At 55.2% G+C, this 15219-nt stretch overlaps 2 protein-coding genes across 2 annotated transcripts; one reads left to right on the plus strand and one right to left on the minus strand.

Moving 5' to 3' along the window:
- Positions 1 to 7: 7 nt before the first annotated feature.
- LOC141502029 (proline dehydrogenase 1, mitochondrial-like) lies at positions 8 to 4257 on the plus strand. Its single transcript, XM_074206563.1, has 4 exons — positions 8 to 110; positions 621 to 719; positions 2106 to 2194; positions 3125 to 4257. The coding sequence occupies exons 1-4, from the start codon at positions 22 to 24 to the stop codon at positions 3316 to 3318; spliced, it is 471 nt and encodes a 156-aa protein (XP_074062664.1). The 5' UTR covers positions 8 to 21; the 3' UTR covers positions 3319 to 4257.
- Positions 4258 to 4916: 659 nt separating this feature from the next.
- Positions 4917 to 14208, minus strand: P2RX6 (purinergic receptor P2X 6). The gene is made up of 13 exons (XM_074202288.1): positions 14136 to 14208; positions 13830 to 13968; positions 12000 to 12150; positions 10248 to 10319; positions 8442 to 8517; positions 7927 to 8020; positions 7434 to 7511; positions 7002 to 7143; positions 6318 to 6427; positions 5956 to 6073; positions 5468 to 5533; positions 5247 to 5324; positions 4917 to 5084 (listed from the first exon to the last, which is right to left on the minus strand). The coding sequence occupies exons 1-13, from the start codon at positions 14206 to 14208 to the stop codon at positions 4917 to 4919; spliced, it is 1365 nt and encodes a 454-aa protein (XP_074058389.1).
- Positions 14209 to 15219: the final 1011 nt, after the last annotated feature.

Here is a 15219-nt window from a genome sequence, read left to right on the forward strand (position 1 = left end):
AAACTGGTAAGGGGAGCCTACATGGCACAGGAGCGTGACCGGGCAGCAGAAGTGGGTTACGAGGACCCCATCAACCCAACCTATGAGGCCACCAACGTGATGTATCATAGGTAGGGGGACCCCTGACCTGCAACAGAGGCTGGCCAGGGGGCAAGGACTGAAGGACTGAAGGACTGAAGACTTGGGGTGGGAGGATCAGGGTCGGGCTCCTCGGGCGGGCCCTCAGAAACTCCTGGGCCAGGAGGTGGAATGAGAGCGTGGGCTCAAGCAGGGGGCCACAAGGAGGGCCCCACCGAGGACTGGGAGGGAGCCTGCCCCTTCTCATCTCCTAGAAGACCTGCGGAGGGATGTGGCGCAGCAGGCTCCGGAGGCTCCAGCTCCCCTCATGCGCTCCTGGCCTTTTGGAGCCCCTGTGCCTCAGTCAGCCTAGCCTGGGGTGGAGAGGAGAGGACGTCCTCCCTGGACGCCCCCCCCCCCCAGCAGAGAGCCTGGCAGGTCACTGGCCCCTCTGGGCCTCAGCTTGTCCATCTGTAAAAGGGGTCACTGAGGCTGAGCTCACTGTGGCCCCTTGATCCCCCTCTAAAGTGGGGGCCTTGGCGGGTCTGCCTCCTCCCCCACAGGTGCCTCAACTATGTCTTAGAAGAGATCAAGCACGATGGCCGGACCAGCGTCATGGTGGCCTCTCACAACGAGGACACAGTCCGGTTCACCATCCAGAGGTGAGAGCCCGGGCACGCTCCCCTCATGGGCTGCCTTTGTCCCCCTCTTCTACCCCAGGTGGGGCTGAGGGACACAGGTGGTGCCTCAGTTTCCTTCTCTGGGGTTCAGAGCCCAGAATTTGACATCAAGAGGTGAGTTCATGTTTTCAGCCCATGCCCCCAAGTGGCCAAGGAGACAACACTGTCCTGGCCCTCCCAAAGGTTCCACCAGGCCCTAAGGCAGGGGGGGCAAGGGGGGGTTGACCTGGGCATCCCTGGGTAGAGGTGCCCACTTGAGTACCAGCACTCTCAGGATTCACCAACCCCTTGGCATAGATCCTGAAGCCTCCTAACCCTTTGTCCAGCCTGCACTGATTATGCCCCAGTTATATGCAGGAAACCAACTTCAGTGACAGGGAGGAGCCATGAGGGTAGGGGGGAGAGAAGCCCTGATTCCCACCCTTCCCAGGCCTCACCCCTCCTGGGCCTCTCCTGAAAATGCCCTTCCCCCCACCTGCAGGGGTTTCCCAGCCCAACGCATTAAGCATCAAGGAGACCCTGGGGGGGGGGGGGGGGCAGGGGAGAGGGGAGTCACCTTCCAAGGGGACCCCAGCTCTGCCTCCCACCAGTGAAAAGATCCGAAGGCCCAGGAATAGCATCAGTTTGGGTCTGGGTGGGCCACTAGAGGGGCGAGAGACCCTGGGCTCAGTCCTCTGACCCATCCTAGAGGAGAGATCCTGCGCAGGTCCCTCCCTTCAGGGCTCTCGACTCCACCTCAGAGCGTGGTGATCTGCACTGAGAGAGGCTGTTCCTCACCAGGAGCTCCCAAGTTCAGAAGCTGGGGCGCTCCCCAACCCCTGCCCCTGCTGCTGCTTCTCGGATCACTGGTTTCCCATCCCCAAAATTGGGGTGACCATACTAAAGCCCTGAAGAAATGTGGGCTATGTGGGTGCAGAGTGTGGGGTCTTAAGGCTGGCAGCCCTCAGAGGCCTTGGCCCAGCCCCACATTCAGAGGAGGCTGGTTTCAAACCCAGGACCTGGGGCTCCCTTGCCTCACCCCCTCATCTGTTGGGGCAGGGGCCACCCTCCTGGGTCTAGAAGCCAGAGCCTCCAGGGTGTCAAATGGTCAGGTGGCTCTGGTGCCCCCTGTTGTGTACCCCCTGGGCTGGCAGGTGGGCTTTGCCCTCTCCGGCCTCCAAGGGGAGGGCTTTGGGACTCAGGATAGAGGAGACCTTCCTACCTATTGGAGCTGAGCACCATGGACCAGACCTGCCAGGGTGGTAGGGGGCTCTCCATCCCTGGGGACCTTCAGGCAGAGACTGGTGATGCCCTGCGGGTGCTGCCTGGGAGGGTTGGATTCCCTCCAGCCTCTGGGTGTCTCACCCCCCCCCCAACTTTGGTCTGCAGGATGGAAGAGCTCGGCCTGCACCCCACAGACAAGAAGGTCTACTTTGGCCAGCTCCTGGGCATGTGCGATCAGATCACCTTCCCCCTGGGTGAGTGGCACCCACTGCCCCCACCCACTCTCCATCCATGCAGTTGCTGCCCCCTCCTCAGAGGCAGCCCAGGGGCTGGTTACCTGCATCCGGGGAAGAGCCTCTGCCCCGGAGAGCTCCAGCTCTGGGCAGCTGGCTGCAGGGGCCGGGCCCTGGTCTCTGGTTCCAGAGTGGGCCGCAGTCCCCGAGGACATTGAGGCATAAGATCCCGTAGCTTATGAGGGCCTGAGGGGAAAGACTCAGGGGGACTTGGGGGCATCTTACAGGCCAGGAAACTGAGGCAGGCCCAGTGGTGAATGAGACCATCATCCCCCAGGTCACAGGTAGACCTGGAACCCAGAGCTCTTTCATGCTGGGTGTCAGAGGGGCTTCAGGTGGGAAGGGGCTGCCAGGAAGGCCTGCCCAGCAATCAGAGCCAGTCAGGAGGCACAGACTCCCCGCCACTGGAGACCTTGGGAGGACCCCTTGCTGGGGCACATCAGCCTCCATTTCCCCATCTGTTAAAGGAGGATAGCAATCTATCACCCACCTCTCAGGACACCTTCATTACCCCTTCAAGTGAAATAGGCAAAGCCAGAGCCTTGGGTCTCCTGAACAAGATAGCGGGTATGTGGTGTTAAAGCTGCCGGGGCCACCCCATGGTCCCGCTGACCTCGGGCTGACCAGGCCACATCCAGTGGGCTGGGTCGGTCTCAAAAGGACCTTGATAAGTGTCAGGGGACAAAAGCATTTCTTGAGGGGACCAAGGCAGAGAAGGCCAGCCCCCAACCCCACTAAGAAGTGGGCCCCGTCTCCCCCAAGGAGTGGGCCCCCAGCCCAGGGGCTCCAAGCCCAGGCTAACCGCTGGGTCGGGGCAGCTTGGTCTCCTTCCTCTAGTCTGGAGTGGGGAACTGATTTGTTTTTTTTTGGGGGGGGGGGGGATCCTGACAGGCCAAGCCGGCTTTCCCGTCTACAAATACGTCCCGTACGGCCCCGTCAAGGAGGTGCTGCCCTATCTGTCCCGCCGGGCCCTAGAGAACCGTGGGATGATGAAGGGCGCGCAGCGTGAGCGGGAACTGCTGTGGAAGGAGTTCAAGCGGAGGCTGCTTGGTGGCGACCTCTTCTACAGGCCTGTGGCCTGCTGAGGCCGCCCAACCCACAGCCCACCCCCCACCCTTCCCCGGCCAACAGATGGTGGTCAGCCGGCAGCAGCTAAGCTGTACTAGTGGGCCTGGCCTCCGGAAGGCGGCCCAGACACAATCGAGTCCAGACGAGAGACATTCCTGGAGCCCCAGGTGGCGGGGCCTTGGGCTGGGGGTACAGAGGGTGCTCCCCGCCCCCCGCAGCCCAGGAGCCAAGCCTCCAGAGGAGGGCTGGGACCCAGATTCCCCAGTGTCCCAGCCCACACCACAGCCCCTAGAGGCCTGGTGCCCAGCCTCTCTCCCCTCCCTCCCTCCTTCCCTTCTCCCTCCTGTAGCTGAGGGTCCCTAAGGGCTGTGGAAGCAGAAAGGTTTTCCCCTTGCCCTTCCAGGGTTCAGAGGTGGGATTCCCAGCATGGTGAGCCCCCCTCCATGGTTTCACTGACATCTGTCCACTTCCCCAGCTTCCAAGCACTGCTCGGGTCCTGAGGAATCTATTCAGACTCCGGCCGAACCTGGGGTCCCTAGGATCCCATCTGTGCCACTCTGGGGGTGGGGCAGTGCTAGAGGAGAAGGCCCATCCTTGGGGAGGTGGGCAGGCATCCTTGGAGGCAGAGCTGGTCAGAGGTGGCGCCCACCAAGACCAGAAGTCACAGAAAGGGGAAGGTGCAAGAAGAGGTCCACTCTGACCACATACTTGTCACCGGGTGAGGGGATGGGATGGGAGATGGTCTGACTCGTGTGGGTCCCTCATGCTGGTTTGTGGCAGACCTAGAAGCCCAGGAGCGACCACATCCAACTCCTCAGGAATGTGGGGAGCGGGAGAACGAGAGGGAACAAGAGGCTACGTCCAGGTCCTGGACAACCTCCGGCCCACAATGCTGCCCAGGCTGCCCTGGCAAACCTCAGCTCAAACAGCCCTATTAAAAGGATCCCTACACCTTCCCTGAGGCTCCTGAGCTCTCTGTAACATGGCTAAGGGGGCAGAGCCCAGTGGGGCTCGGGTGGGGATGGCAGGGCTGGGAAGGGGCTCAGCGTGCTGGGGTTTTACAGACCACCATGACAAGTTATTCTGTGGGGAAACCCAGCAGGATTGCCATTCCAAAGTTGAGGGGGCTGCCTCAGTGGGGGGGGGGGAACTGAGGGGAGGGTACACTCTCCAACACCAGATGTCTCTAAGCAAAGACCAGAGGCCACTTGTTGGTTAGGTGGTTCAAGGATCCCTTTCTTGTATGGGTGTGAGGTCCCTCCCTCCCAGCACCGTCTGGAGTCTCAGGCTCCTCCTTGGCACACACTAACACCCCAGTAAATGGCAGAGCTGGGAAAGAGGCTTTCTCATTGCAGGAGCCAGGGTGACCTGAGAAGCCAAGTGGACAGATATCAGGCTCCAAAGTCAGAGGGAAGGGAAAGGGCCTGGCAGGCACAGAGGTCAAAGAGCCCCCAGGGTGCCCTAAAGACTCCCAGCCAAAGGATAGAGGAGGCCAGAGACCATCGGGCTCAAGTCTTTATTTAACAGGTCCAGAGTGAGGAATGGGCCTGGTCTACTGACTGGGAGCCCCCCAGGGGCCTTTGAGGGCTCTTTGAGGAGGGCAGCGTCAACCCAATCAGAGCCTCGTAGCCTCCGCCACAAGGAGATCGGTGGGCTGGCGTGGCCCGCCAGCATCCAGTACCTCCTTCCCAGTGGGGACATCAGAATCCATGGCCAGTACCAGCTGTGAGGGAGGGCACGCCACGGGCACCTCCGACTCCCCTTTGGTCTTGGGGGCCTTTGCCTGCAGACAGAGGGATGGCTCGAGCCCTGGGGCCCAACCCAAAGACCATAGGATTCTGGAAGCCACCCAACTGGAGGTTCCCTTGGCTCATCCTCAGTGCCCTCAGCTGGGATCCCTTCTAGGTCCCAGGGAAGCCCCCAGCCCCTCCCCAGAGCTCCTTACCTCCTCATACTTCTCCCCCCAATAGAAGTTGGCTTCTTTATCCACATACAGCAAGATTAGGTTGCAGAAGAAGGTGACCTGCAGGGGAGGGTCAGTGCCAGGCAGCCATGGAAAGGGTCCCGTCTTCCCCTTCCTTCCCCCCAAGAGCACATGCCCCTCTCCAGGATCCCCTCCTCCCACGCCGTCCCCAACACACCCACCTACAAGACTGTGGGACTCACCCCACGCAGCAGGGCCAGGCCCGAGCCCAGAGTGATCCCCATAGAGATGACATTGAATTTTCCAGCCTGGGAAAGGGAAGGTCCTCAGGCCCCTGGCCCTCAACTGGGGACCCCCCACTAGCGCCTCCCCCACTGGGGCCTCAGACTGGCTCCCTTCTTATGAGGCTGGGCATGGGCCCAGGCTTTGGACAGGGAGGTATCTTCTGACCTAGACACCTTAGAGATAAGGAAGCAGACCTGGGGAGGCCAAGTCCCTCACAATAGGGTCCTAGACCTCACTCATCCAGACCCTCATCTGACAGGAGAGGGAATGGAGGCAGGGACTTGGCCAAGATGGTGGAAGTCGAGGCTGGGTCCTCTGCTCCCCACTCCCCCCATACTCCCCAGTGGCCATCTGGCACAAGTGCCCACTCCCCTGGAGAGCATTTGTGAGAAGTGGACATCGCGAAGAGCCCCCTGGGCCCGGCCCCTACCTGCTCAGCCCCTACCTGCCCAGCCACAAGGATTTCAAATCGGATCCCAAAGAGTTTGAACAAACTTCGGGCCTCTATCCCTGTGGGTTTCATCCAGTACGTTGCTGTCCTGGAGAATGGACACAACAGGACCCTGAGTGATCCAAGTGGAGGGGGGCTCTGGCCGGGCACATCCTCCCTAGGAGGCTCCCAGGAGTCAAAGCAGCTCAGCACTGAGTTTCTCATCTTACTGAAAAGGAACTGAGGCCCAGGAAGGAAAAGAGAACTGGAAGCAGGAAAGTTTGAACCTTCAGCCCCTTCCCCGAGTGAGCACATAGGGATGTGCTCTCCCCTCACCTCCAGTAAGGGCCAAGTCAGGGCCAGGCCCAGACCCTCACCTGAAGTTGAAACCCCTCTGCTGCAGCCAGAAAGAATAGGAGGGCTGGCACCTAGAGTCTTGCTGGTCCAAGTCACAGTCCCAGCTGATCTGAATCCTCACAACTCCCCCCTGCCAAGAGTAAGAGCCCACCAGTCTCTGCCAAAGAGGCCTCCAACCAGGGTTGATGGGGCAAGATCCAAATGCTCAGACCACTAAGGAATCACAGCCAGCAGAGCTGGAAGGGCCTCTCCACTTCATGCAACAGATGGGGTGACCAAGGCCCAGGGAGGGGGTGTGACATGCCCATGGCTCACAGAATCCAAGGACTCTTAGACCCCATCTGATCTGATCTCAGCACTGGCCATTTTACAGATAAGGAAACTGAGGCATTGAGGTGACTTGTCCAAGGTTCATTCAGAAGGCATTGAAACAAGAAGTCCTCAAGTTTAGCTGCAGTGCTCTTCTTTGGCCCTCCACACAGGGAGGGTGTGTGATTGGGGCCAGGAATCCACCCAGCCTAATCCTGGAGTCCCTCTGAGGGTGGGTTTAGCAGTTGGGGGAGGGGGGATGTGTGACTGGGGCCAGGAGCCCACCCAGCCTAGTCTTGGGGCCCCTCCAAGAGGACATAGAGGGGACAAATCAAGAATCGAGTGGCTGAGACCAAGGGTGAGGTCTGGGAGGGCTTACCCCCAGGTCCACTTACCAGGAGGGCTAGTTCATTAAAGTGCCCTCCAGCTGCCTCCACTATATCCCCCAGCCGGAAAATTGGACAGAGAGGGTTGGAGACAGCATCAAACCTGCAGCCCTTGAAGTAAGTGTCATTCTTTGTGGTCAGCGTGTTGGACCTAAGAGACAAAGGCCAACAGAGTGAGTCCAACAGAGGCTTCATGCACCTTTGAAGGGATGGTGTAAAGGGGAACGATGCTCCCAAATAAGCTAGAAGGGGGCTTCTAACCCCGGTATTCTATGGAGCAACTAGAATGGTGAAACTGTGAAACTGAGGACCCTTAGAACAGGGAAAGTCAGGCCTGGGAGGGGCCTGAAAACACATCCTCCCAGCCTGGGTGGGTGGAGGGTCTCCCAGGTTCCCCAGTGCAGCCCAGAACTACCACCCCCTCCCTCACCAATCACTCACTTAAAGAAGCTGAACTTGGGGAAAGTGATGGTGTTCTTGATAAAAAGGGTGAAGTTTTCTGATTCCAGCTGGGGTTTCCTTCAGGAGGGGGAGTCAGAGACAACTGAGGCCAGAACCTGTCAGGCCTCTCCAGGCTACCCCTGAAGCCCACTATAGACCCTCATAAAGAGCCCTAGGAGGGGGCATTTGACAAAGGAGGCTTGCCCCCAGCCACAGAGCTAAGCTCTCCCTGACCCCCACCCACTCCCTTCACACTTTTCCTCATGGCAGCTTGGGGAGGGGGTGTGTAGCACTGAATATTATTAGTCCCCTTTTACAGAGAGAGAGAAACTGAGGCCAGAGGCCTGCCATGGTGTCCACAGTCACCCAACTTGGCCTCCATCCCAAGAGCAGGGACCTCTCCTCTACCCCAGGCCAGGGCAGCTCAGAGCAGGAGGCTCCTTGGTGGGGGGGGGGGTTCCCAGGGCAGGAGAAGGGGAGGGGGCAGCCAGACCTGGGGGGACTGTCGCTCTCCACAGGACACCAGGCCCAGATCTCGCAGGTCTGGAAGGTTGAGTTAAACTCAACGCACTTCCCGGTTTTGATTCCTGGAACCAAAGTCAGACCAGAGTCCTTCCTCTCTGAGTGTGGGGCTGCCTGGGCTCCAGGCTGGGCCAGAGTGGGTCCAAGAGGAAGATCGTTGGGACCAGACCCCCTCCCCTCATTTTTACTGAAGGAGGGAACTGAGGCCTGGAGAATTCAAGGGCTTACCAGAGGTCACAACTCATCCTGGGATTCCACCCTGGGGGACCTCAGACTTAATAAGGACCCCACACCCAGGGCAAGGGAACCTGGAGTAAAAAGTTGGAGAAGCATCAGGACACCCAGGTGACCCAGGGGACTTCAGGGGAGCCCCAGGGAAAAGAGGAAGGAGAATGGAGAGGGAGGGAGAGAAGGGGAGAAAGGAGGGAAGGAGCTCCAGCACCCCAGAACTGGGCCAGGGTGGGGGCCCAGGAGTGAGGCAAGTACCGTGGCTCTGGCTCAGAATCTCTCCAGCTGGACAGTCCTTGTCAGTCAGGCAGAGAGCCAGGGGAACAGAGGGGTGCTGGGGTGGGGGAGCAAAGGGAGACTTCGAGTTACCATCCCCCTCCCAAATCACAGAGGCCATTCAGAATATCTAGTACAACCCCCCAAACTACCAGGAAGGGAGGGGAGGGAAGGGAGGTGAAGGTGAGAGAAGAAAGGAAGAAGAAGGAGGGAGAAAGAAGGGAAAGGCGAGGAGGGGAGGAAAGGGGAGGGGGGAAAGGAGAAGGAAGGGGAGAGGAGGAGAGAGGAGAGAGGCAGGAGACAAGGAGGAAAAGGGAAAGGAGGAAAGGGGAGGGGAAGGGGAGAAGGAGGAGGGGGAAATGGGGGAAGGAGGAGGGGGAAGAAAGGGAGGGAGGGGAAGGGGAGGGGGATGGGGGGAGGAGGAAGAGGCAGGAGAGAGGAGGGGAAGGGAAAGAAGGGAAGAAAGATGGGAAAAGAGGAAACGGAGAGGGAAAGAGGGGAGGGAGAGGAGAGGGGAAGGAAACGGGAAAGGAGGGAAGGGGAGTGAAAGGGGAAAGAGGGAAAGGGGAAGGGAAAGAGAAGGGAAGAAAGAGGAAAGGAGGAGAGGGGGAGGGACGTGTAAGGGAGAGGGTGAAGAGAGGAGAGGGAAAGAGAGAGGGAGAGGAAAGGAAGAGGAGAGGAGAGGCAGGAAAGGGAGGGGAAAATGAGAAGGGGAGGGAGGAGGAAGAAGGGACAGGAGAGGAAAAGGAGATGGGAGGGAAGGGGAGACAAGGGGGAAAGAGGAAGGAGAGGGGAGACAGGAGGTCAGAGCAGAACAGACGAGAGGAAGGGAGACCAGAGGAGAGGGGAGAACAGAGAGACTTGGGGTAACAGGAAACCATCACTGATTTGAAGTGACATGGGGTTCACCCCCTCCTGTTTGACCCCAAGATCGGGTGTACTCCTTTCTATCTACCCATCCCTTTTCTTTCACCCTGTTTCCAAAACCCAGCCTCTCAAAACTAAGAAAATGTTTCCCCCCCCCATCTCCTCCACCCAGAGCCCCAGGACTCCAAACCCTGGTCAGAACCCTAAGGAAGCTATCCCCTCCAACAGTGGAGGGGACCACCATGACAGGTAGTGAGCTCCCCATTACCCCAGACATGACTCCTTATTAGGGAAGGTATCGACAAGATGCCTGTGTAGGATGGGAGCCTGGTGACACCCCCTTTCCGTCTCTGAGATGACCAAGCATTCAGATGTCTCATACAAATGTCCACAGGTCTTGCATGGGTGACTTCCTCACTGGGGGAAGTTCTCCCACCAAGGCAGATCACTGCTCATCTGGAGAGCTGTCCAAGGTTCTGAGGGTGTCGAAGTGATTTGTCTGAGACCACCCCCCCCCCAGCAAGTGTCAGAAGTGGGATTTGAACCCAGGTCTTCGTGAGCAGCCAGTGCAGCTCTCTCACCCAGACTTTCTCTCACTTAGTGTATAGTAGTCTCTTATTCAACATCTATTGATGCCTTTGGTGCTTTGGAGTTGTCACAGAAGTCCAGGCTTTTCTGGGTGCCTTCACAAGGCCTTGGGATAACAGCCCACAGTGACACTGGTCCCAGGGCAGCTGGGAGCCAGGGAGACTCCTCCAGCCCCTGCCTCCAGGCCTCCATCCTGGGCTGGGCTGTGGGTAGGGCAGGGAGGCTGGAGCCCTGGCTGTCCACCCTTCCCAGGGCAGGAACCAGGGAGAAACCGATCCAAGGCTGGGGTTCAGTTCCTGCCAAAGACCCCAGAGTGAGGAGGTGGAGACTTACCTCTGGGCACCTTCCCTGGACTTGGTCCGGTGTGACAAGGAAACTAGTGACCAGGAAAAAAATGTCTTCTCCCTAAGAGGTGTGAGAGAGAGACTTAGAATTTTTCCAAGAGCTAGCAGAGCCTCAAAGGTTGGCTCTGGAAGGGGCATCAGAGACAGAACTAAGGCAGGGCAGTCAGTCTTGGCCCCAGGAGTTGAAATTTAGAGGGTCCTTTCTTACTTGTAGATTGCTTTCTGCTCACACCCCAGACAGACTGCTTCCCCTGGTCCTCACCTGGTAACAATGGCTTCATCCTCAGGAATCCTACCTCCCACCATCCCCACCATCCCCACAAAGGTACCACAGTGTAAACACTCCCAAGACCACTGTGCTTGCACACACACACACACACACACACACACACACACACACACACACACACACACATACACACACCTTTGTGCTCTCATTTAGTCCAACCTGTAACCTTCGCCAACATCCCTACCAAGTAGGCATCAGAACCTTGTGATATCTCTCCAATGACAGGGAACTCACCACCTTAAGAAGCAGCCCAATGCACAATTTGTGGGCGGCAGTTCCTCCTGACATCCCCACCCAAACTCCTCTCTTTTCAACCTGTCCCCGCCATTTCAGCTCGGCCATTTCAAACATCCCCAGCCATTTCTTCCAGGGACCAAACACCCTCAGTTCTTGCCAATGTGCTCAGATAAACCATCCCAAATGACCTTCTCAGCTGAAGTCCCTGCTCTCTCCCCTACCCTTCCCTCTCCCCCTTCCCAGAAGCCTTTCTAATTCAACATCCCTTCAATAAAACATGTATTAAATGTCTCCTGTTTAGAGAGCCTGTATTGGAAAGATTGAGGGCTTAGGCAAGGCACAGTCCTTTCCCTGATGAGGCTCATATTCCCCATTCGTACTCCTAAATTTAGATCTAACCACAGCATCCCTGCCCTGAGACCCTACAGAGGCTTTCTAATTTTTACTGCCTATAAGACAAAATATAGAATCCTTTTCACTCCCCTTCATGTGCTCTAGGATTCCGCCAAAACTAGCTTTCTTGCTATTTATCACACAAGACTCTTCATCTCCCATCTCCCCACCTTTGCCCAGGCTGTACCCCATGTCTGACACCCACATTCTCCTCACCTCTGCCGAATCAAATCCTCAGTTTCCCTCAAAGCTCTGATCAAGGACCATAGCTAGTGAGAAAGGGGTTTTCTGTTCCCTCCTTCCCTCCCTGGCTACTAGTACCTCTTCTCCAGGGTCCCCTTGGATCGACCCATTATATATTTATCTATTTGTTTGTGAGGTTCTCTTTCTTCACTCAAAGGGAATCCCCTTGAGGGGGCTGGCACTGTTCATTTTTGTCTCATAGCTGGGCCCTAGTGCAGTATCTCTCATGTTTTAAAAGCATCTGTGGATTGAAAGCATCCACCATCTGTAGCTGGGATGCTCAATATTCCCCAGACAATGCACCAGGTGCGTGTGGAGGAGTCACCAACAGAAAGACCAGGGCTTCCTGGAAAAGGTGACAGATGGGCTTTAAAGAATGGAGGACTCACCAGGTGACATCGGAAAGGTGTGTGGGAGCCTGTGAGAGGGGTGAGGGTGGTCCTTATCAGGTTGGCAGTACCCAGTGAGATCTGCCCTGGGGCAGTCTGGAGGCCCTGAGCCTCCAGTTTGGATGTGAGTCTCACTCCACCTGTGACTGGCAAGTGCCAGCGGGAACAAGGGGACACAGGAAAGACTCACCTGGGGGGGCTTTGTGTAATCAGCCACATCCCACAATCTGTTTCCCAGTGCCTCAATCTGGATGACTGAGATGCCTTTGAGTTTAGTGATGACCGATACCTGCGGGTCAGACTCCCTCTCCTGGTAACCCTTCTTGAAGAGAAGAGACCACCTGCCCAGCAAAATAATAGACCCAAAGGAAGCCAAAGGAAGGACAGGAAGTTCTTTCCCCTCCTCCTCCTTCCTCTCCCCCTCCTTCATCTAGTCAGCAGGTCCATCAGTCAGTGGATCTATCAGTTGATGGGCTCGTTGGTCAGCGTGTCCATTGGTTGATGGGTCAGTCTTCCCTCAGTGGAAAGCTGCCCCTTGAGCCATTCCCCCAATCAAGGCTCTTTATTGACTCCCCGGAAGCAGAACCTAATCTTCCACCTGACCTGAAAGCTCAGTATAGACTCCCAACCCACCTTGCAGCCTCATTTCCCACTGTTCCCGCTTCCCCCATACCATCCTTCCAGCTCACACTGGACCTCCAATATGGAATGGATTCTCCCATCTCAGAGGTCATCAAAGCCAAACTCCTCATTTTTACAGAGGGAGAAACTGAGTCCCAGAGAAGGGAAGAGGGTAGTCATTGATCCATGATAGTCATTGATAAAGCCAGGATTCAAACCCAGGTCCAAACCCAGGGTGCTTTCTACTCAACCATGCGCCATCTCCCATGGTTTTGCTACTGATTTTGTCATTCAGGGCTATTCAGAAAGATCCAAGCTGACCAGACTCAATAAGGTTAATGACTTACATATCTGTATTAATAATCATAATATTATTAATTAATAATTTAATTAATAATAATTAATAATCATGTCGGTTTTAAAGTACTACAAGGTTGCTGAGCAGTTTACAAATAGGATCACCCATCACCCTGGAGGGAGGTGCCATTATTCCCATTTTATGGATGAAAAAACTAAAATAAGCAATTGTTCACTGACTTGCCCGGGGAAAAGCAACTAGTAAGTATCTAAAGCAGGACTGGAACTCAGGTCTTCCGGATCCTCAGTCCAACACACTCTATGGAACCACTTGACAGCCACCTAGAAGCCTTTTTGCCAAAGACCCTGCCCCAGAATTGTAACTCTATTCCCTCCCTTCTGGCCTATGAAATGCAGAAAGGACCTCAGATTATTGAATCAAACCTTTACCCTGATGCAGGAATCTCTTCTATAACCTGCACCTCAGGGGACAAGGAGCTACCTAGAGGGGCAACAAAGAAAACATACTCAGTGTCTGGGGTGAGGGAGAGATAAAACCTGGGCTCAAACCCCAGCCTGGATGCTTATGGTCTGTGACCCAGTCAAGTGATGCAAACTTCCTGGGCCTCAATTTCCTCCCCTGTGAAATGGAAAGAGTGGGTAGGAGGGGAGGTACTAAAATTATCTCTGAAGACCCCTCCAGTCACAAATCTGATGAAATCATAGAATCATAGGATATCAAAGCTGGAAGGAACCATGTTGTTCAAATCCCTAATGTTACTCAGGAGGAAACAAAGACACAACCTCTCCTGAACATTACCACCTCTACCCCAAATGACCCCTACTCTCTTACCCCACACACACAGTGACCTCTGCTCTTACTCATCCCCCCCACTCTCTTATCCAACCATCTCCAGTGATGCCTACTCCAATCGCTCCTCTTACCCACCCCCACAATGACCCTTATTCACTTACCCTACCCTCCAAAATGACCCCTGCGCTTTTATCCCACCCTCCCCAGTGACCTCTACTCTCTTACCCACCCTCATAATAACCCCTTGCCTTCTTACCTCACCCCCCACGATGACCCCTACTCTCTTACCCAACTATGTATCCCAGAATGCCAAGCTGTAGGACCCTCTGGAGAACACCCAACTTGCAGTTCTTGGTGAGGATGTATTTTGCTGTCTTGTAGTCCAGGAACCATTCACAAAGGTACCCCAGCACCCCCATGCTCAACCCTATGAGTCAGCAGAGGGTGTGATGAGCTGGTCGGCTCAGGGCAGTCTGCTCACTGGCACGAAGCTATTAAAGACACAGGAGCCCTTGGCAGGAGGTGGAGGGGAAGGAATACAAGTAGCAGCTTCATTCAGTCAGGTCTTCTCCAGGGAGGGAGGACTGGGGAGACCAGACGAGGCAAAGCCGTAGACCTTGAGGAGTCTGGTAGGTCTTCGCTGCCACAGTCCCAGGATACTCGCCATCTGACTTGAGGTGAACTACTTTCCTTGCCTGAGACAAGTAAAATAAGGGGTTTCAATTATAGGATCTTCCTTAAGAAATTTAGGGACCTTTCCAGTTAAGGATATGACTTGTTCTAAGGCCCCTCCCAGCTCTGCCATCCCCTGTTCTAAGACCCCTCCCATGTTCCACGTTCTAAAGTCTCTCCCATCCTATGAATCAGTGATTCCTAGTCATAGAAAAATATCTGTGAGAAGAGCCAGGAATCCTGAGCCTGGTTTTGACCATGAGCACTCATCAGTTCAATGTTTTTTTTACCCCCCCACACACACACACAGACATACATCTCCCTTCCCCTCTAAATCTGTTTTCTCATAAATAAAATGATGATTCTGTCTCACCTGACCATCTCAGAGCTGTTAGGATCAAAATGCTTTGTTCCTTTTGCAACTTTTAATAAACAAGAAAAAAACAGCAGCAGCTCCTTGGGTGTTTGAGGTGAGAGGGGACTTAGGGATTAGCAGGGCCAGATTCTGTCCCCCACTTTCTTTCCTTTTTCAAAGTTCAATCTTGTTCTATTTTCATGATTCAAATTCTCTTCCTTTCCTTCAACCCACCCCCATTGAGAAGGTAAGAAAGCAAAACCCATCACAATTCAAAGACATGCAAGCAAATTTCCACATTATCCTATTTGGAAGAGGGAAAAGGAAAAAAATTGCTTCAATCTATACTGATTCCATCAGTTCTCTTTGGAGGTAGATAGCCTTTGTCGTCTTATGTTCTTCAGAATTGTCTTGGATCATTGTATTGCTGAGAAAGGCTCATTATCCACAGTTGATCATGGTATAATGTTGCTATTACGGTATACAGTGGTGTAGTTCTGCTTATTTCACTTTGCATCAGTTCATATAAATCTTCCCAGATTTTTCTGAAAGCATCCTGCTTGCCATTTCTCATGTCCAATAGCATTCCCTCACAATAACATGAACCATAACTTGTCCAACCATTTCCCAATTGGTGAATATCCCCTCAAT

The sequence above is a fragment of the Macrotis lagotis genome, chromosome X (assembly GCF_037893015.1).
Source record: "Macrotis lagotis isolate mMagLag1 chromosome X, bilby.v1.9.chrom.fasta, whole genome shotgun sequence".
NCBI lineage: Eukaryota > Metazoa > Chordata > Mammalia > Peramelemorphia > Peramelidae > Macrotis > Macrotis lagotis.

Bases quoted from the DNA above. Each gene is read 5' to 3' on its own strand.
- LOC141502029 (XM_074206563.1), top strand. From the start codon at position 22: ATGGCACAGGAGCGTGACCGGGCAGCAGAAGTGGGTTACGAGGACCCC. The intron at 111-620 runs GTAGGGGGACCC...CCTCCCCCACAG, and splicing joins ACCAACGTGATGTATCATAG to GTGCCTCAACTATGTCTTAG. The intron at 2,195-3,124 runs GTGAGTGGCACC...GGATCCTGACAG, and splicing joins TCAGATCACCTTCCCCCTGG to GCCAAGCCGGCTTTCCCGTC.
- P2RX6 (XM_074202288.1), bottom strand. From the start codon at position 14,208: ATGGCGAGTATCCTGGGACTGTGGCAGCGAAGACCTACCAGACTCCTC. The intron at 10,320-11,999 runs GTGAGTCTTTCC...CACACCTCTTAG, and splicing joins ATTACACAAAGCCCCCCCAG to GGAGAAGACATTTTTTTCCT. The intron at 5,534-5,955 runs GTAGGGGCTGAG...TCCCTTTCCCAG, and splicing joins AAATCCTTGTGGCTGGGCAG to GCTGGAAAATTCAATGTCAT.